Genomic DNA, 22,507 nt, shown 5'->3' on the forward strand with positions numbered 1-22,507 from the left:
ACCTCTTTTACTTTCTTGGCAGAACCTGGATTTTGTTTGTTTGTTTGTTTGTTTTCTTTAATCAGACAGTCCAGAAGACAGGAGGTGATGAGTTCATTTCGAGGACGTTCCAAGAAAGGAGAAACAGGCCTGCCCTCTGACTGTTAGGAACCAGCCTGATCACCCATGGCTAAGACACGGGGGGCCCTACTGTGTATAAAAATACAGTCGACACTTGAACAACACAAGGTTTGAACTGCATGGTTCCACTTATACGTGGATTTTTACAACATACTGGAAAATTTTTGGAGATGACCTTTCTGAGCAATCGTTTCGACACTAGGGTGCCATAAAGCAGTCATATTGCTGGGGCTTCATTATCCACAGACGTTTTCAATACCTGTCGATCAATATGAATTTCTCCTTCACGTTACCTTTTTGCTTTCGATGTCTAGTGTTAGTAATGCATATAACATCTGCAGTGTTTGCAGCATATAAGAAAATATTGGGGTAGGTACAGACAGATGACTCATCTGATTTTGTAAACAGACGACATAAACTTACCATATGGATAAATACAGTCCAGAACAGTGAACGCATTTTCTCTTCCTTATGGTTCTCTGAATCACACCTTCCTTTCTTTTTCTTTTTTTTTGTAACGTTTTCTTTTATCAAGCTTACTTTATTGGAAGAATACAGTATGCAATACATATAACATACAAAATACGTATTGTCTGTTTATATTATGGCTAAGGCTTCCGGTCAACAGAAGGGTATTAGTAGCTAAGTTTTGGGGACTCCAAGTTTTACCCAGAGTTTTGACTGCCTGGGGAGGGGTGCCCCTAACACCGCGTTGCTCAAAGGTCAACTGTAACTCTAGAAAACATCAGGGGTAGGTCATCCACAACCATCATCAGTTACGACAAAAGCAAGGACAGTCTACAACCACTAAAATTGACCCAACGTCCCCTTTTCCCCAGGGTTTTCTTTACTGATAACTCTAGCCATCTTTCCTTCCTCTCACTTCCTGGCTAAAAGTTATTGACACCCAATTATCCCGAGAGCAACCAGTCCAGAACCAATTCTTCCTCCGTTTAGCCTTCCGAAAACCACCGAGCAGGAGCTCTAATCCTTCTCTATCCCATGTGACCTCCTCACCAAAGAGGCGCAGTGTGCTTGCGGGTGCCCTGACTTTCCTGCAGCCAGTTCCAAAGTCAGCTGTGAGTACAGATGTGTTCCTGGCCACCTTTGATCACCGCGCTTTGTCACGTCCTGAACTTGGAGCTTTAAACCTATGCAACATACAGACACAGAGGGTGCCAGAAACATGTATACACATTTCCAGAAAGGAAAACTATTAAACTTGTAATACTCAATATATACTGATAAAAAAAGATGTGAATCCAAGTCCCGTTTGACTTCTGCAATTACAAGAGGTGCTCAAAGTGGTTCCCATCAGCGTCCAGACACTTCTGATTATGGTGAACTACTGCTTGAGCCACGTTGACCAAAGTGTCCACTTGTATACATGTTTTTGGCACCCCCGGTATGCTGACTTTTCTGCTCTCACTCCGACCTCTGTCCCCACCCACCGTGAAAGGATGATAGTGATTAATTTCTCACACAGATGGTTCTAGCTGCCTACTTTCCTGGTTACCCTACTCCCAGCCACGCCCCGACCCCTCAAATAGACCATCTCCACTGCTATGATGGACTCAACGTGCCCTGTATCTTTCTCCCCTAAGTAACTGGGGACACTCGGGAAGCAGCAAGCTCTGTATCACTTTGTGGGCTTGAGAGAAATGCAGGCGGTAGCCCAGGCAACCTCCCCTCCATCACTGTATGTCTGTAACCTGACCTGCAGCAGGAACGTGTGAGAATTACTGTGCTGTGAACAGTACAAATGTGCTCACACCACTTTTGCGAAGCCTCCTGTTTCAATGCGGGTCGATGGGCACATTGGAAAGTGGGGCCCTTCATCAGCTGGGTGCCGTTTGCGCCACTCCCCACACGGCCTTTTTCCAGCCATGACCTAAAGCTTCCTGGTTCCCCCAGACGCCCTGTTGTCTCACCTCAGAGGTCGAATGGTCTTCACTGAGCACTCACCACCACCACTGCTTCATTGGTGAGGACTCCCAGATATTTGCAGACACGTGGCTTGGGGTACCTCCCTATACAATGTTGCCCACTCCTCCCTGACCAAATCATGGGGCTGTGTCTACACTGCTACTACACTGCGGTCGCCGTCCCATCACTAGGACCACGGCCACTGCCATCCCTGGCCTTTCCTGTCATCCACGTTGGGCCATAGGACAGAAAGAGCTTCGCCTTTCGTGTTTAATGCCAGCTCAGCACACATGTGGGGCGACTGGGGTGCTGGGTACAGTTTGCTGGATAAATGAGTGAATGCACACACGTGGACCATTCCTCCACTTACTCACAATGGTTCAGAGTGGCTGAAGAGCACAAAATGCTAAAAAAAAATAAAGTTACATCCCCCCATAACTAACATTTGCTACAGATTACTTAAATCTATGAAAATGGCATTTACATTCCATAATATGCTCAGATATTATACATACATATACGTATATATGTACAAGAATATATTGTTACATAATAGATGTAATACATAAAATATGTATATCAATATGTAAATAAATTACATAGTATATCATGATATATTATATATAAATGTGTATGTTTCATAAATGCTAAATAAAATTAATATATTAGAGATTATATAATTATCAGTGACATTTTAGTATTTTATAAGAGAATGTATTTTTATAATAAAATTAAAAATTATATAAAATGTGTGATTTCTCATTCTATATTATTCATTATTTTTGTATTACTTATAGTATATAATTATATGTATATCTATATCTATATCCTGTGTCTCACATTCAGCAAATGACCTGAGTCTAACATCTAAAAAACATTCAGAGTTCAGAGGTAGCAGACACTGACAGGATTTGCTTTCTTCATCTGATAACCAGCCAATACTATCAAGATATGCATGAGCTCAGAGTTAAACATTTTTGCTGGATCCCTAACTTACCTGGGAGCTAAAAGGTTCTGTTCTCAACTCCTTCAGTGTAAACAAAAATACAGGTGCCTGCCCCTTGGGGAAGTTGGGAATGTTAAAAAACACGAGGGACGGCCAGATACACAGTGAGAACCCAACACATTTGCTTTTCTTGATACGAGAGTCATTTCTGCCTCTTGAAGTCTATTCAGCAGAATTTCTGGCTGTCACTTGAAGATTTACTGCCATAAGGCTCTGTCTTCAATAGCTTTAAGGCTTTATTTTGTCAAACGCAACTCAAAACCCAGAGACTCCAGGAAAGTTCTTACCACGAGTTTCACCATCCAGAGTGCCCTTCTCCAATGTCAGGCCTGTACAATGTACCCAACAGTGGCCCCCAAACTGGGCACCAAACAGTAAGAAACTGACCCATTACCAACTGAGGTTTCTGTTTGCAACGTATGTCACTTAACTTTTAAAATCAAGAAGCCGTTGGAAGAAAAAGTGAATTTACAAACCGCCTACAAAAAAATAATGGACGCGTAACTATTTGCACAAAGCATTAGAAAATACTGTGATATTTTATTATTAAAAATGCTGCTGAAAAGTTTATACATATGTGTCCAGCCATATATATCTTCTATCATTACTTAAGGCAAAATCAAAAACAAAATTGCAAAATAATAACCCAAGAAACCATTAAACCCTGCGTGCCTCTGAAGGTCGAGAATAAAAGCCTAAGAAAGTATTTTTTTTTTTTACTTACTTTTTTCTCATTTTTTCTCCTTTTTCTAGATAGCAAGTATATTTTATTCTCATAGAACTCTATGAAGATTCTATAACTTCTTTCCATGTAGAAATAAGATATCATTTAAGGTGTATTAAATTGCTTTCAATCGTAATCCTCTGTAAAAGCTAACATAGTTATTCACTTAACAAGAACTCTTTTTTTTTTTCCTTATCCAAATGTCACAAGCCTGATATATTACTGTGCATATTGCTAGCAGAAGACGATTGGAAATACTAAACAAATACTGGAATTCACATTACAAACATACCGGACCAATATCCCTGTGTCGTTTGACGGACAGAGTATTTGCGATAGCCCAGCTGGGGGATAATAATAGAGCTTGCAGAAATGGCCTCTGATGCTCGCTTTAGGAGATGATGGTTTGAGGACAAAAATCTTCTCCAGGACACCTCTAGTGGCAGGAAAGGAGAGCTGCTCCACCGTGAGCCAAGTGGGGATTATACTACTTCACATATGTATATACAGAGAATCACTCTCAAACCGAAACCAAGACAAACAACTGGATTTATTGTGTGACTTTTATGCATTTCTAAGGACGGTCTTTCCGTAGAGGGCCTGTTCCGACACCCTGATATATAGATCAGCCCAGTTTTAGTTTAGGGGTTCAGCATTCAAAGGCTGGAGATGGGGGCAAGAGAGTGGGGCTATCTTTGTGGAGACTGCCCGGCCATCTCAGCAATGACATTTAAGACTGGGTTTCTATCACAAAGGCAATGGAGCCCAGTGACGTTGTCTTCGAATATCTTTGGCTACTATTTTCTGGTGTGGCAATAATTTTTGAAAGACAAAAAATGTAACGTAAGTGCTGTTACTATTTTTGAATCCTTCCACTTTATGACATTGAAACTGTTCTTCAGGGAGAGTACAGGGACAATGAGAAAAATGACAAAGTCTCACAGGGACACAGCTCTGGTCCCCAAGTCACCAATTTAAAGGGGGCAAACAATTTCTATATGTTATCTTGACAGTGAAGCTACCCTAACTTCCTGGAAAACCCATGCAAAGAATTTTTAATGGTCTGTCCCATTTGCTTGCTTGTTTTCTTTCTGTCATATCCACTGATTAGTGAGTGATCCACGAGAAGTACTATTTTCAGACAAGCATATGTTGTATCCCATAAATGATATAAAGAATTAAAAATCCTGCGTACTGATAAATAAGGGGCTTACAGCTTAAACAAAAAAGGAAAGACACCCTCCTTCCATCTGATTAGCTAAGCTGAGCAGCTACTCCTTTACACAAACCCTTCTGCAGCTGCTGGGGAAACACAGAGCCCACGAAAGGCAAGCTTTCTTTCCTTCTTGGCAGGACCCTGGGGTGGGAAGCAACTCTTCCCAAACATATTCAAAGAACCAGAACTACAGAACGAGATCTGTATTTTGTTTTTTCCTGCTGTGGCTACGCACGTGCGTGTCTCGCGTTCCACACGCTTTAAGGAGACTCCACGTTGGGGATCCGTCTTTGCGTTGTGACTTCATGAAGGCAGAACACAGACACAAAAATAAAAGTGTCCTAAAACAACAGTCTCCTAAGAATGCTGTCGCATGCACTTGTGCAACCTGAAAAGGGGAAGGAGCCCAGTCACACAGGCGGTCTGGGTCCGCTATGTGACACCACATCCTGCTACAAATGAAACGCGTTACGAAACCCCGTGTCTTCGTTTACAAGTAATTAAGAAAAATCCTCCTAGGTGTGTCCCAGAGGAAACAGAGGTGATATGACTAATGTGTATATATATATATATATTTATATACATACAGACCACAATGGAAAGCGCAGTCTTGCTAAAAGCTCTTTCAAACTGAAAACACCAATAAAAGCGTTTTTTGTTGTTTTGTTTTTTTTGTTGTTTTGTTCTTTTTTCTCTGTGTGTGTGTGTGTGAGTGTGTGCGTGTGTGTGTTTAAACTCACAGCTATATACATCTTTTCCTCTATTTTTACAAAGGTTCTTAAATATAGTTCAGACTGGCAAAACCTCTCTTTGCACAGAACTCTACGTGTGTTACTGCATAGTCAGTTCTTTTATTTTAACAATAAAATTCTACTTTTCTTTCTCGCTGGATTACAGCTGCATATGCTGGGTAAAAGCCCACAGACTCTTTTCTTCACGTCAGTAGAGCCATCTGTCGTATGGCACATATAGAACTTTTATTTTTATTTTATTTTTTTTTTTGAAATTGTAATTAAAAAAAAAAAAAAAATTAAGCATCCCTGGCTAAGTTCCAGAAGTGTCAGCTTCTATTGTTACATTGGTCCTTGGAACGGCGATGTCCAGGTCACACTAAACGATCGCTGGAGTGGCGGAGATCTTAAAGCAGTGTTGTAACAGCAATGTATACTTTTCACATTTCATAGGGTCAGAAGTTGATCTGGTCATACTAGGAAATGCCAATGGGGTGGGTCCACAGCGACATGATGACTGCCCTTTTGCTTTGTATTTCGTTTTTGTTTTTGTCCTACGTCAGCGGGAGGAAAAACATTCCTTGTGTGGTGATGTCGCTTCTCGTTTTCGTTCTCTCTTCCACGTTGCTGGAGGGGCGGCGCAGAGGGAGGGGAAAGGAACGGCAAAGCTATACTCTAGTGGTTGAGTGCCCGTGGGGTAAATTTGTACTGTTTTGTCCTCCGCTGAACGTATTGAACGTGTGCAAAGGCTGCATTCCCGTCAGTGTGTTTGGAATCATGGTGATGGTGTTTGGTGTCATAAGTGGGATGTCATCTGGGGACCGACGCAGGGTGAGAGTGTAGTCTGGCGGGCAGGTGAGCCTCAGCGTGTCATGGGCCTGCAAGGATTCACACTCATGATCGTGCTCCAGCTGTTTCATCTGCAGTGACATGATCTCCTCGTTCTGGATGTGAGCGATGTCATTTGTCGTGTTCCTCTGGGGACTGGGGCGCCGGTGAGTCTCGTGGCGCCTCTTGTCTTTCTTATAGTATAGCGCTGCGAAAGCCAGAATGTTGAGGAAGAGCAGGGAGGCCCCCACGGCGATGGTGACGCTCAGTTCCGTGGAATAATCCCGCTTGGTTTCAATGAGGACGGTGGTGTCCTCGGGCCCTGTTTTGTGTGGGTCCTTGGATTGCTTGGGGTTATTAGCAGGGGTGATGGCTGGGCGCTTGGTGGTGGGCCATATCTTGGCAGGAGATCGCCGGGTGCCATAGGGAAAGGATGTCATGTCAGGAGGAGGGACCTTGGTGGTCGTGGAGACATACTGGAATATCTCATTCAAGTTGTGCAGGTGGGGGACGAGTTCCAACCAGAACGCCACTTTTGTGGCTCGGTAGTGATCCCTCACTCTGGGTTTCAGGCCGATATGCAGATACAGCTGGTCCTTTGGGTTATACTTGGACCAGGCCACCTCCTCAAAGCGATTGGGTTTTGTGTGAATGAACTTGGTGTCTTGAGGAACAGGCTGGTTGGGATCACTGGGGACAGAAAGAAGGGACAGAGAGAAAGAAGGTCACATTGGTCCACATTTCACAAGGGAATCTTAAAACAGGAAGTTACAAGCAGCTCATCGCCCGTATGTATGGATATGCACAAAATACAAATGCAGCAACAGGTTCATACTGCTTTACTAAATCCCATCCTACCTGGATTTAAGATACAATTCCTGATGGCAGCATTATGGCATTTTCAGCACCTTTCTACTGGTTTTAAAAACGGACCAAATTATCTTCAACAATGAAACAGGAGAACGACGTCTTGGCAGAACTTTTATGAAGCCGCCACCACCCTCTGTCTGCACACCTGCCAGAAAGCTGGGGGACCCAAAGGTCCTACTTGAAAAGCTCACATCTACAGACATTACCAGGCATCACGCAAGACGCAAACAAAATATAATTGGCCAGCAGGATGTTCTATCTGCTTTCACCCCCAGTCTGAGGCAGTTGAAATCATTTCCATGGAATTAAGCTCGGCAGCTTCCTACAGCTGTGAAATCTTGAGGAAATTCTTAAGCCTCTTTTGGACTTATCTTCCTCATGTAAAAGTAAATGAGAATATTGAGACTGGATGTAAGTGATGAAGGTTCAACAGTCACCCTCAAATTCCTGGCACACAGTAAGAGCTCCATAAGTTACCTTCTTCTGCCGATATGTACATTAGAGCACCTAAAATTTGCTTAGGGAGAAAGGACTATGAAGTAATATTCACCCACAGTATGTACAGTATACACAGTATATAGCATATGATGTGTACAAGGATACTGCTACCACAGTATATATGGTATATGATATACTGTATATAGTGTATGCTGTGTAAAAGGGTACTGCATGCCACGGTACATACGGTATATTATATACTGTATATAGTGTATGCTGTGTACAAGGATACTGCTACCACAGTATATATGGTATATTATAGACAATATAGTGTATGCTGTGTAAAAGGGTACTGCTACCACAGTATATACGGTATATTATAGACAGTATATAGTGTATGCTGTGTAAAAGGGTACTGCATGCCACGGTATATACGGTATATTATATACTGTATATAGTGTATGCTGTGTACAAGGATACTGCTACCACAGTATATACGGTATATTATAGACAATATAGTGTATGCTGTGTAAAAGGGTACTGCTACCACAGTATATACGGTATATTATAGACAGTATATAGTGTATGCTGTGTAAAAGGGTACTGCTACCACAGTATATACGGTATATTATAGACAGTATATAGTGTATGCTGTGTACAAGGGTACTGCTACCACAGTATATACGGTATATTATAGACAGTATATAGTGTATGCTGTGTACAAGGGTACTGCTACCACAGTATATACGGTATATTATAGACAGTATATAGTGTATGCTGTGTACAAGGGTACTGCTACCACAGTATATACGGTATATTATAGACAGTATATAGTGTATGCTGTGTACAAGGGTACTGCTACCACAGTATATATGGTATATTATAGACAGTATATAGTGTATGCTGTGTACAAGGGTACTGCTACCACAGTATATATGGTATATTATAGACAGTATATAGTGTATGCTGTGTACAAGGGTACTGCTACCACAGTATATACGGTATATTATAGACAGTATATAGTGTATGCTGTGTACAAGGGTACTGCTACCACAGTATATACGGTATATTATAGACAGTATATAGTGTATGCTGTGTACAAGGGTACTGCTACCACAGTATATACGGTATATTATAGACAGTATATAGTGTATGCTGTATAAAAGGGTACTGCTACCACAGTATATATGGTATATGATATACAGTATATAGTGTATGCTGTGTAAAAGGGTACTGAATACCACAGTATATACGGTATATTATATACTGTATATAGTGTATGCTGTGTAAAAGTATACTGCTACCACAGTATATACGGTATATTATATACAGTATATAGTGTATGCTGTGTAAAAGTATACTGCTACCACAGTATATACGGTATATTATATACTGTATATAGTGTATGCTGTGTAAAAGAATACTGCTACCACAGTATATATGGTATATTATATACTGTATATAGTGTATGCTGTGTAAAAGAATACTGCTACCACAGTATATACGGTATATTATATACTGTATATAGTGTATGCTGTGTAAAAGAATACTGCATGCCACGGTATATACGGTATATTATATACTGTATATAGTGTATGCTGTGTAAAAGGGTACTGCTACCACGGTATATACGGTATATTATAGACAGTATATAGTGTATGCTGTGTAAAAGGGTGCTGCTACCACGGTATATACGGTATATTATATACTGTATATAGTGTATGCTGTGTAAAAGGGTACTGCATGCCACGGTATATACGGTATATTATATACTGTATATAGTGTATGCTGTGTACAAGGGTACTGCTACCACAGTATATACGGTATATTATATACAGTATAGTGTATGCTGTGTAAAAGGGTACTGCTACCACAGTATATACGGTATATTATATACTGTATATAGTCTATGGTGTCTAAAGTATACTATATACCAGTATATATAGAATATGATACACTGTATGTAGTGTATGTATATAATATACCACACTGTATACAATACAGCCTATACTGTATATAGCACACGCTGTATAAACATTATACTGTATTCCACAGTGTATACTGTATATGACAGCATATATATGTGTCAAACTATACTGTAATACCACATTATACATCGTATACTGAAAACATATACATGATATATGGATATGACTATACATGTGGCATACAAGGAACCGTTTTACCTCTAAACGCAAAGCACACTAACCTCAGTGCTTTTATTTTACCAATGGGATCAAAAATAGAACATGACAGGTCCTAATGCCATGAGCTCCTTATTTCTGCATCCACTTACGCACATTAACCTACCGAAAAATAATCTGCTTTTTAGTTCTTCATTTTGACATTCTTATACGTTTTTGAAAAAGTGTTGGATTCGATACAGCACCTCATGCCTCTTTTACTTGTGTTTCCTAAAAATAAGTTTTTGAAAACTTCCTGTGTAACTGGAGTCTGCCACCGCCATATTTTTCATTGATTTTTACTGTCTACCAACGACAGAAGTTCGTGGGGCTTCCGCTAGGTTTTGTCTGTTCACTGAGGCCGTCTCTTCTTAAGGAGAGGGCCTCTCGGAAAGTGTGTTCTGGTCATACTGGACGTCAGGTTGTTTTTGATGGTATTCTGTGCACACGTGAAAGGTAAAGAAAGACATTCTCTTTGGCCTCAAAGAACACAGGGTTTGGGAAATCCAGATAAGGAAGCTTTAGCCTGATACAATCTATCTATCAAACTTCTTGGAGACACACAATCAGAAGCTTTAAACCAAGATACGCTGACAGAGCTCATGAAAGCCCATCGTTTCACCTTGGCAAACATGGCACAGGCTGCAAAAAAATCAAAGTGGGGTACCTGTGTCCCGCTGTCTGTTTCTTTCGGAATTCACCGCAGCACACAATGTTTTAATTCCCACGAGTAAAATTAAAGATTATAGTGATTAAGGAGAGGATGAAACAGACATATCGTCCCTCCCTAGTAAAAGCCTCAATGCATAGCTTCATCCGTATTCCCCAACCCCTAATACAGACCTCATCAACTGCCATGTGTTATTTGCAATGTCATCTTGGCAGTGAATAGTTCAATGTGCTTCCAAGGTCTTGTGGCCCCCTTTATTGGCCAGAGATAGGTCATACGACGTCTTTCAAGGTATCAGTGAGCGCGGATACGCTCCATTTGATGGCATGAGGCCTTCCTGTCTTAGGTGTACTGAACAAAAGTCGTAGGTGAGTATGTGTTACTGGACCTCTTGGAACCAAACCAGCCCCTATATCATGCGTTACATGTTCACTGACTCCTATACAGATGGAGATGTTCATTCACTCAGCTTACAATACTTTTCGGCAATAAAGGTCACGTTTAAAGCCAGTCTCATGCTGCCACGCTCTCTAAGGTATCTTCCCTACTAAGCGCCTCTTTCCTGCTTTCCACAAAGCTTTAGCAAAGGTTGCACAGAAATGAACCATAGGACACCAGCAAATTCAAAAGTAGAGAGGGCATCTGAAGCAAACTGGAGATCTAAGTCCATCTACCATACCGACCGCAAACTCTTGAGAACAAAGTAAAAATATTGAAATATATGTGGGTTTGATCACCTATCTTATAGTACACATATGTTGGTTTACTAATCATCTTGGAGCAAACGTCCCACCTCTGCATTCCAACCGCGTCTCAGGTCTTCGATATATAATGCCCAATTGGATTGCTTCAAGTACAATCACTGATATTACCTTCTACAGAGACCCTCATTCTTTCCACTTCTGCCCACACAGAACCCAAACTGAACTGGTCCTTGATCAACGAGCTCTTGAATTTTATCGACTATCCAGGACCAACTCTGTCCGTCCGATTCCCAAAGAGACTTTTACATGACGAAGATACTCGTTCTTTATAATGGTTTGCAAACCTCGGCATTCATTTAAATTTTTCCCTGACGTTACCTCTCATTGCTCAAAAGTCTCCAAGTCAGCCTTATTTCTACACGACTACTGAAGGTTTTGACCTATTTGCCCTCTTCCAACATTGATTTGGTTTCCTCTTCTCACCTGGATCATGGAAATAGATTCTACAAAAGAATCGAGCTCGGCCCTCCCTGTCTCTCTCTCTCTCTCTACCCCACACCCCATGCCTTCCACATTCCCATTCCCAGCATCGTTTTTTCAATGCTCAACAAAAATCCCAAACAAAAACAGAAAGTTGGCACAGCACATATGTGTACATTTCAACCTAGACATAAGGTCAGATCTGTTCACTATAAGGAATAGGAAAAGAAACACTGGGTCCCACTCCATCTTGGCAAACGTACGAACCACTGGAAATGTCAGGGTGCTGCGTGTGAGGGAGAAGGCTTGGAATCCCACCAGATGGAAATGGCAACACATGTCCTGGTACAGCCCGGCCCTGTCTCCACAGCAATGTGTTGTGACAGTTGTGTGGTGAGAGCTTCTTTTAAATGCAACTCCTGTCTCTAGTGCCTACAGGCACCGTTACTGGTACTCAGACGTGGTCCATCCTATTCCGTGGGTCACTGCCTGCGTAGCTGTTCTGGAGAACAGAGTTGACCCTCTCACCTCACAGAGTGGCATCGGATATGGTTTGCCCTACGCTGTCCCCTTACTGTCACCATTTTGGCTCACTGTCCTTACCTGGACCATTAAAGCAGCTCCCTGGAGGCAAAGCAGTCCTCTGCACATGGCTGGTCATGACACGCCCCTATTTAAAACAAATAACTAGCAAAGATGTCACCCACTGACAAACACCTGCACCGCGAGACTCAGCCCATCAGCTCAATCCCCTGTACTCTTGTGAAACCAGCTGCCACCGAAATGGTATCCCTGACTAGTCACATCTGAGTGACTTCCTTTAAAAACGGTGAGTCATTCCAACGACCTTTCCAAATGAAGTACGACAACTCACTGCATGGATAGCCCCACGTCTTACTTCAGTTCTGCTCCCCATGGACCCTGCAGGAACAAAACTAGGCCCTGTTCACATAAAGTCCAGATCCTTCCAACTGACCCCCAAGGCCCTCCCTCATCTATATCCTGCGAGACCCCTCCCTGAGGGTTTGGACTGCAGTCGGATGGGAGCTATTTCCCCCAGCGGAAGTCTTTGCTGCTTCTCCATCTGCCCCAACGGCATTACTAGCGCTAATTAAGCACAAACGACACACGGCCATGTGAGGATATCTGGCCTGTGATTCACCCCAGGTATCCATGTGTCCACATCTTTCATGTTCCCCAGTGAGGGGCTAGAACCACAGGTGCTCGGCAAAGTGGTTTTAGGAAATCGAGTTATGGCATGAAGCAGCACTCGGTAACGGACCAGCATTTTCAACCCTGCCTCGGGTGTCCACTTGGGGCTAGGAGTTCTTTACCATCTCATGACACGTTATTTCCTGTATCCCTTCCTTCCTTCCTTCGTCCCCTTTCCTTTCCTTGCCTTGCCTTGCCTTTCCTTTCCCTCTTTCTCCCCTTCCTTCCTCCCTCTCTTCTTCCCTCCCTCCCTCCCTCCCTCCCTCCCTCCCTCCCTCCCTCCCTCCCTGTCTATCTTATTTTAACCAAAGAGAGAACATCAGCTTCAGAGCCTCTGGCAGGTAGAAAAGCAAACAAGCATTTAACGGCTTTGTGTGGATTGCAGTTTTTAAAAAACGGTTCCATTAAATCAGTGATGACTGATGCTGGCTTTCCATGCAAGAACATCATACCAAGTTTGTTTCTAAAATGTGTAAGGGGAAAATATGTGGGTTGAAGAAAAGTAAGCAACGATGTAGTGTTTAGATGCTAAGTAAAGAGTGACACGTTTGGGTGATGGTGGGAAATGCCCCAGGGAGTCTTTTTGCTTCGTGAGAACGCAATATGTTGCAAGGGCAGACATCACATACTTAGTTCTGTGACACAACTGGGCACAGCCCTGCCTTTAAAAGAGGTCATGAGTTGAATCCCTCCCTGCCCCCCCCAATTAAGATATGCTGAAATCCTAACGGGATTTCCTTATTGGGAACTAGGGTCACTGCAGGTAGCATTCGTCAAGTTCACATGAGGTCCCACTGAAGTAGGATCCACTTCTAAAACAATATGACAGGTGCCCTTATACGAAGAAAGCCATAGAAAGACAGAGACACACAGGGGACCAACCATGGGACGACATAGGCAGAGGTTGCAGGGAAATGGCTGTGAGACACGCAACCCCGGAGACTGCCAGGAAACCACCAGAAGCTAAGAGGCATGGGGACAGTGCCCTACAGGTTTCGGGTGGAGCGCGGCCCTGCTCACTCCTTCATTTTGGATGTGTCCCATCCAGAACTGTGAAACAGTAAATTCCTCTTGTTTCAAGCCACACCGGTCTGGGAACTTTGTCACAACAGCCCTAGGGTTACTCAAAAATAGGGGTGGGCGTGACTTTAATCGTCTCCTCATCTAAGGAACTTTGGAGATACGTAAGCCTGTGCCTCAAGGCTTTGTCGCTTCTCCCTCCCTCTGCTCCCCACCCCAGGGCAGCCTTTCTGAGACCAAACGTGTAAAACCTGAGTTCAAAGTGGGTATCTATGCAACACATTCCACTCAGGAAACACGCTGTATTTGTGATAAGGCTGCAAAGCATTCTGAAACCACTTCCCAGCAAAAAAAAGACCCATTTGGAATGTGAAGCATGATAGCTGCTAAGCCTCAGGCATGGAGACCAGTATTCCCCAAAGTTCCCTCTCCCTAGAGCTGCCGGAGGGCTCAGGCTCTGCTCTGCGGGGTTCTGTGAGAGCCAACTTCCACCATCTGGCACACACCGGGAAGGTGACCGGGAAGGTGATGGCCCTCGGCCCTCGGCCCTCAGAGCCGGGAGTGTCTTCACTTTCACTTCAGTCCGACAGGCTCAAAGGGACTGACAGGGGCACACACGGGAAGAGAATGATGCCTCATGAATTTCCACAGCTCGGTGACGCCACAAGAGAACATGAAAGGAGGCCATGATATGTGAAGCTACTTAAGATGCTGGGAGGCTTTTGCCTTGGTTGTTGGCAGACAGTCCGCTCAGTACAGCGTTGGTGGAGCGTGTGGTACGTGCAGCTCTTGGAAATTTTCTATACATTTAGCCAATGAGCTTTCCTTACAGACAGATTTATATTTTCCTTTCAGATAGATTTATCAACCGATATATACAGAAGGGGCCAAGACAATGTACACACATTTTAAGCAAGGAAAAAACTGCATTAAAATTATAATACTCAATATATAACGATATCAAAAGATGAATGCAAGTCATGTGTATACATTTTTTTCGCACCCCTGGTACATAGATAAACATATATCAATATATATGTACATATATATATATGAAATTTATATTTACTTATGAAATACATGTATAAATGGTATAAACTATATAGAAAACCTGCATATATAGAGAAATACTACACACACCTTTTCTCTATAGTTAGACTTATTTCATATATTTACATATGTTTTTAGATATCTGTATATATGCTTATATATGTGTCCTTTATACATATGTATATAAGTAAATATACATTTCACATATATGCACACATGTGTGTATATATGTGTATATATGTGTGTGCATATATGTGTAAATGTATCTATGTCTATATATATTTATACACACACATACATACCAGCAGACCTTGTATATACACACACACACACACACACACACACACACACTATTTCCCTGTAGTTAATTATGAGATCTTTTTCATATCTGTGGCTACACAAGAAGCACACTTTACCATATGGCACGTACGATTTGATACCCCCATTATTTACCATATAAGACAAGATCCTATGTAGCCTTGAAACTCCACCATCAGCTTCCAACAGAACCACCCCGTATGTCTAAATCCTGCACCACCAGGTAGCAGACAGAATTCCCAACATGCAACCAGCACTGGAATAAAAATCTGACTTGACAGAAAACAGGTCTGGGCTAAACAAAAAACGAGGTCCCCACCGATGGGGACACAATGACTGTCTTTGTGGGTGCACGTATGTGCACGCCTGCACACTGTGACCTATGCACTTACGGAAATGACACTTCTACCGAGGACCCCGACAAGCAGAGCCCTGGCCATCACCTGATTTGGGGGAGAACATACCCGGTTTTGGCGAAATTCGTCCAGTACGTCATGACCACTGCGCTGAGCATGACATCATTCTTGGAGAAGTTACAGCTGAAGAGCTCGGTGGGGCCAATCATGGGGATCCCGAAGACGTAGGGCACTTCGTCGCCGTGGGCCGAGTCTGCCCAGCTGGGCTTCATTTCGCTTTGGCAGTGGTGATAGAAGGCGTAGAAGTAGGTGGGAGAGCCATACTGAGCGTGCAGGTCCGCGGTGGCCACGGCGGGGGCCACCCACTGGTGGTCGGTAAAGAGAGCCACCAAGGTTTTCCGTCGCGTTTCGGGGTTCTCCTTATCGGCCCAGTCCGTGTACATGAACTTGATGGTCTCCCGCAATGTATCTTTCCCTTCTGGATAGCCGTAAAGGTTATCCACGAAGTTGGACACAGAAAAGTCAAAGTCATTGGGGGTCACGCCATCTTCACTGTCCACAATGCCGTCCACGAACTTCAAGCCTTCCCCTTGGTTGACGCCCAGCATGATGTCATAGTTCAGGAACTCCCCCTGCTCCATCAGGATCTGGGGGTCGTCTGGGATGACATCACCATCGATCACGGGACCAAAGGAAATGTGGTACGTGGCTGGGGTGATGGTCTGCTGAATGAGCTCCTTGTAATTCTTATTCCGAAGGCATTCCACCATGTCCGTCGTATCCAGCATGTTACAGCCGACTTTATCTGCCAATATCCGAGTGTACTTGGCAGGTTGGTAGTTTACTGCCCAGCTGGACAGGGCGGTCCCACTCTGGATGATCGCTTTCTGGAACAGGCCTGCAGGTGCAAAATTGTGCACATGCAAATGAAAACCCGCAAGACAGAAAAGCAGCTTTGACTTTGCAAAGAAGGCTCTGATTGTGTCGCGGGCATGTGAATTTCTGGGTGCAGAGGCACTCGGCTCATTCAGCATCTCTTTCACGCGATTCCATCTCGTTCTCCCCACACCCCCTTCCTCCTCCCGCGGGACGTTGGTGTTAAGGGATGTTGTTACACACACACACACACGCACACACACACATTGTGTAAGAAAATGAAACTGTATGCACACATTGTTTACACGTTAGCATCGGTGGTAAAAATATGTGTTCTCTTTGCCCTCCCACAATTTGGGGTAGTGTGCGCTTTTGCATCCCAGATGCTACACGCAAAGCCTGTCAGAGGAATCACATCCCCCGTTCCCTAAAACCAGCCTTTGTGCCAACGAGAAGGTCAACGGTTATTCTGCCTCACTGAACACACCAGGTACCACTTCATTGTGGGGGGAAAAGTATCTACTGAAATCAGCTTCAGAGTATAAATTCACAGATGTATTTCTAGTTCCACCCTGTGTTTCAATGTATTGGAGGAATTACAATTTTACAGTTAAACCCACTGAGTTGGCTGTTCCTAAAGAAATCCTTACTCGAACGCCCAGCTAATCTGTAGTTTTTTTTTTAAAAAATCTATTAATTTCAAAATTGCTTCCGTGCAAAGCCAGACTTGCGTGTAATATATTCTGCTACACTTAGAAAACCTCTGTTTGGGGACAAACTTGAAAACTCTTGGGCAATACTTCTGTGTGTGAGCAGTCACATTGGAGGAGCACATGTCTGCGTAGCTTAAATATTTCCCATTGCATGAGTCTCGTGCTCACAAGCAAACACAAACTTTATTTTAACTCGGTCGGGAAAAGAGATGACGAGCAATAAAAAAAATCAAAGCATTCCTGCCATTTCCTTGGACTCCAACGTGATCTGAGGCGTCAAGAGGTGATGGAAGAAGAAAGCAAAAAGCTACGACTCCAAAATTGACGCCCTGTTGATTTTTAACTCATATGTTCACATTGTTCTGATTTTGCCCAATACAGCATCCAAGGCACCCGGGGATCGGCTTCCCGGTGTTTATCATTCTATCAAAAACATGCAAGGGCCGACTTGTGTGTGTGGTTCTCAAGATTGAGGGTTTTAAAGTGCTGATGTCAGGATTGGAGTTATTGAAGACATGCATGAGTTAAAACAATCAGAATGAGAAAAAAAGGTGCTACAAGTTACTTCCCCTCCCCTCACAATTATTGTCCATGACTGAGGTAGCAGTGTGTGTATAGATCGATGTGTGTATGTAGATATATCTACACCTACACACACACACACACACACACACACAATGTTGTATATCAATTATATCTCAATTTTAAAAAATGGAAAGAAAGCAGAGTCAGAAGAGGACCATGGGGGGATACATGTCATTCTGGAGACACAGGCTCATATCCCGGTCCTGGGGGTCACCTGTCCACCAGGCAGATGCCTTCATTACCTTCTGAGTAGTGGGACAAGGTCAAAAGACTGACACAGGAAGCTCCCGCGCCCGAGCCGAAGATGGTCACACGTTTCGGGTCGCCACCAAACGCCCCGACGTTCTCCTCAATCCAGCGGAGGGCTTGGATCTGGTCTAGTAACCCGTAGTTGCCCTTGGCTGCCTGGTCCCCGGTACTCAAGAACCCTACAAAAGAACAGAGGACATTGTGGGTGGCCAACTAGAAAAAGCACAGGAATATCCCTGCTGTTTGAAAAGATCAGTGTATCTCGTGCTTTATACCCTGTGCATCCGTCTCTCCCGTGTGAGAAGCAACAGTGTAGAATGTTTTTCACCTGAGAAGCAACCGTGTAGCACACTGTTCACGGCAGCGAGGATTACGGCATGTAAACAATACTTACCATGGCGATGGTTGCCGTTCACACTAGGATAAAATGTCTCATCTGTGGGTTTGTATGGGTCTAACCATTATGGCATAATTAACGTAAAATAATGATCACATGTGACAATCCCAGAGGCGACACATTTTACTGGATTCCAGTTCTCACACCAGTGCATATGTGCATTTTGTTTCGCAAGGAAGCTTTTCGGGGGCGGGGGGAAGTGTGCGTGTGTGGAGGGGGCATTTGTGTGCTGGTATCTGTATGTAAGATTGTGTGCGTGTGTACAAAAGCAATCAGATCAGCTTTGTCCCGTTCCGTTTCCCATCAATATTTTAACTCCTTTTCACGCTGATGTTTCAAAGTAAATTACAGGCATAAGGAGATCGAAGTCTTAAATAGCTTAGTACGCACGTCTATTTTTCTATACAGAAAATAATATCACGGTTACACACTTAACAGTTACAATTCTTTACTCTCAGCCAAAAGCCAGTGCATATTGAAATCTCCCAGACGGCCCCCAAAAACATGAGCTGTTACACTATATTTTAATAAGAAGGAGGATTCTGGAAATTGAGGGACCAGACTTCTTCACTGAAGGCAGCAAATTCTTAATCCCTCCTTAGAAGCTGCACAAAATGCCATCTGGGCATTTACTGTAGCACAGTGATCAGTATTAAGCATCTATTTAGTTCGCTATTCCTTTCCAATTGCCAGCGGATTGTGACCTGGAAACACTGTTTCCCTCTGAAGTGTGAAGCCATTTCCGTAGTGAGATATACCCTCTCCTACTGAGATTCAACCCTGAATACTTTCTGAAGCACCCCCCACTCCCGCATGTAATTGGTTGTACAAACTTTAGTCCCACCCCATGTCTGAATCTGTACTGGATCAGCCTTCTAAACAGCAAAAGGAAAAGTCTTAAAAAGCTTTTACCACTGCGCATTCTTACATGCCCCTTCCCCAAATACCCAATGATCATATTTTCCCCTTTCTGTGTCCTTTCCTTAGTCCTAGGGACGCTGTGCCAGTCACTCGTTTCACTTAATGTGTAGGAAATTCCAGGGCCACTTGCTGCAGTGTTGACGTGACTGATTCATGGCCTAAAATAAACAACATCACCCAGCACCAATCCCCCCAAATGTCCCTAACCAAACCAGTGCAAGCTGCTTCTAAAACCTAGAACAAAAATCTTAAAGGACGACACCGTATACCAGGAGGGAATCAGAAATGAAAGGGCTGGGTGAAAAGAAAGCAGCAGGAAGGGTTTTGTTTGTTTTAAAATTACAAAAACCAGGACACATAGCGTGCTGGACCTACACACACATACAAGGTGACCGCTGTACAGTTTGCACATGTGTGGCCCATTCCGCCAAGTCCAGTCATGTCTAAAGTTTTTAGGGACCGATGTGACATGAGGTAGGAGAAATGGGAACGTGTGGCCGTGTGGCCGTTACCAACCCTCCCTTATGTCATTAGCAATTACTAATTAGCGTTTCCTGCCAACAACCGTCCTGAGGCTGCAGCATTCATCACTAAACCTTTTACACAGTTTCTCATAGAATGAATCACGCTTTGCTTGGGCGGAAAGCCTCTTTCCCGCAGTTTTGTGTATAACACGGGCTGAGAATGGCCGTGTGGGTGCCGTGTAATAAGAATAAGACAAGCCACTCTTTCCCCATGAAGGAAACAGGTGATTCACTGCTAAAGGCTCTCTTAATTTTCTGGCAGAACCCCTCTGTCTCCAGCACGCCCCTCATCCACGTGCCTCTCTCAGCACTTTCCTGAATGGCGTATTCACTGATTTTGTTTTTGCAGAGTGCAACAGCACCTGGTGAGCCTCTGGTCTTCAGGAAAACCTGACTCTTGTCACCGCTCCGGTGACATTAATATTCCGCATCTTGACAATCCTTACTTCTCCATCCTGTGGAAAGGTTTGTGATTCTGACTCCCTTCCCAAAGTCCTGACACAAACAGCCCTCCGTGCCCCTCTGAAGTGTAACCAATGAACTTTTTCTTGGAAGCTGCTGTTTCCATAGTTTCTGCTTTGGAACCTTCATTTCCATTAATATCCAGAGATCCCCCTCCCTTCTCTTTTAAATGATCAACGAGGCATAGTTTCCGTTGCAGGTACAGAGTGAAGGCAAACAATGTGGTTCTCCAGAGGGCACATTCCTGCACGATTCTGATTGTCCGAATATAATCACGTTGGATCTGATGCACACATACGGTGAGGTGGGTGTACAGGCAGGGAATTCTACAAATCACAGGGGCAGCTAATCACTTTGTAAACAGACACGCTACCAAGGAGGGGTGCCGAGAGACGCAACCTCGGAAGTCTGTTCCCCAGGAGAGCATGTGACTTTCCACATATGCTCTAGGTGAGTCCATGAATGGGGTCCCTACACCGGCTATCCCTTGAGATTGAAACAAGCAGCCCCAGGCACGCTCAGCTCCAGACGCTCTCAGCATTCCAGCTGATGACACATTTGCTGTTTGAGACTTTCTGTCTCTGCAATAAAGCCTGTGAATGAGTCCTCTGCCCCAGCAATCGAAGAGTTAGTGAGAGATACAAAACAGACAGAATTCTAACACATTAGTGAGACAAGGTTTCATTCAAAGCACTGGAAGGAACAAAAAAATATAGACACACAAGAGATACGCTCATACGTTGTGTGGCAATGCACAGCATGGTGACTAGTTAATTATACTGTGTTGCCTATTTGAAAATTGTTAAGACAGTAGATCTTAAAAGTCCTCAACGCCAGAAAAATGTATTTTTTGCAACTATGTATACTGACGAATCTTAACTAGATTTACCGTGGTGATCATTTTGCAACACACACAAATATTGAATCACTATTTCGTACAACTGAAACACATATAATATCATGTCAGTTATATCTCAATAAACGAAAATGCCGTTCGTGGAAAATTGCCTAAAACACAGAATTCACATTTCCGCCTACATGAACGAAGTAGATATCATGAAAAAATGAGCCCTGTGTTCACTCTCAATATTGCTGCTATAGTAGAAAATTCCAGGTTTCTATGACAGGAAATCCTACCTAAAGTTTTCTTGTTCCTTTGAATTGTGCCATAGTGTTTCAGGTCACGTGGCTTTCCAGGCACAGTGAGGCAGTGGTGAGAAACCCAATGGGAGCAGAGATGGTGGCCCCTTTGTTCATTTGTAATAGGACTTGAAAGCCACAATCCAGAAGCTAGTTCATTACGTAAGCACAGCAGCCATCTTTTTGATGACCATTAAGGGAGGAAAAAAAAAAAAAATCCAATGACATCAACTAGCTCACAGCTCAGCTCACATCATGTTTGTACCCAGAAATAATCCCAAGCTTTCCAACATTCGTTTTCTTTGGCTTACTTGGTACACAATTAAGAATACGTATAGTGCCAGGTGGGTGTTAGAGAGTCAGGGGGAATCAGTTCTTAAATTCTACAAATGTCTAACCACTGTGCTGTACAGCTGAAATTAATATAATAACAGTGAATGTCAACTGTAATTAAAAAATTTAAAAGGGGGAGAAAAGGTGAAGTGAAATAACAGGTCCAAATGCCAGGTATAAAACAAATACGTCGTCCTGTGACTGTAAATATCCTAAATTATAGTTGACATTCTAATAAAAAACAACAACAAATCAGTCACGGGAGGTAAAGTACAGCACGGGGAATATAGTCAATAATATTGTGTCAGATGGTTGCTGGACTTACCATGGTCATCACTTCTTCAGGTCTATAAATGTTGAATAACTATTGTGTATACCTGAAACTAACACAATATTGCATGTTAGCTACATTTTGATAAAAATATTTTTTAAAAGGTTGTTTTACTTTAAAAAAA

The 22,507-nt window shown here is 43.1% G+C and overlaps 1 protein-coding gene across 8 annotated transcripts in view; it reads right to left on the minus strand.

Annotated features, from left to right (window-relative positions):
• Window positions 1-3,557: 3,557 nt before the first annotated feature.
• NLGN4X (neuroligin 4 X-linked) overlaps window positions 3,558-22,507 on the minus strand; it is a 278,121-nt gene continuing 259,171 nt past the window's right edge. For all 8 annotated transcript variants that reach the window (XM_074323442.2, XM_074323448.2, XM_074323443.2 and 5 more), the window contains 3 exons: window positions 18,269-18,454; window positions 15,961-16,750; window positions 3,558-7,241 (listed from right to left, as the gene is read on the minus strand). In XM_074323442.2, the coding sequence (XP_074179543.1) occupies window positions 6,392-7,241; window positions 15,961-16,750; window positions 18,269-18,454 (1,826 nt within the window). In that variant the 3' untranslated portion in view covers window positions 3,558-6,391. The remainder of the gene's footprint in view (window positions 7,242-15,960; window positions 16,751-18,268; window positions 18,455-22,507) is intronic.

The sequence above is a fragment of the Rhinolophus sinicus genome, chromosome 18, assembly GCF_057876585.1.
Source record: "Rhinolophus sinicus isolate RSI-liver-muscle chromosome 18, RSI-T2T, whole genome shotgun sequence".
NCBI classification, from domain to species: Eukaryota; Metazoa; Chordata; class Mammalia; order Chiroptera; family Rhinolophidae; genus Rhinolophus; species Rhinolophus sinicus.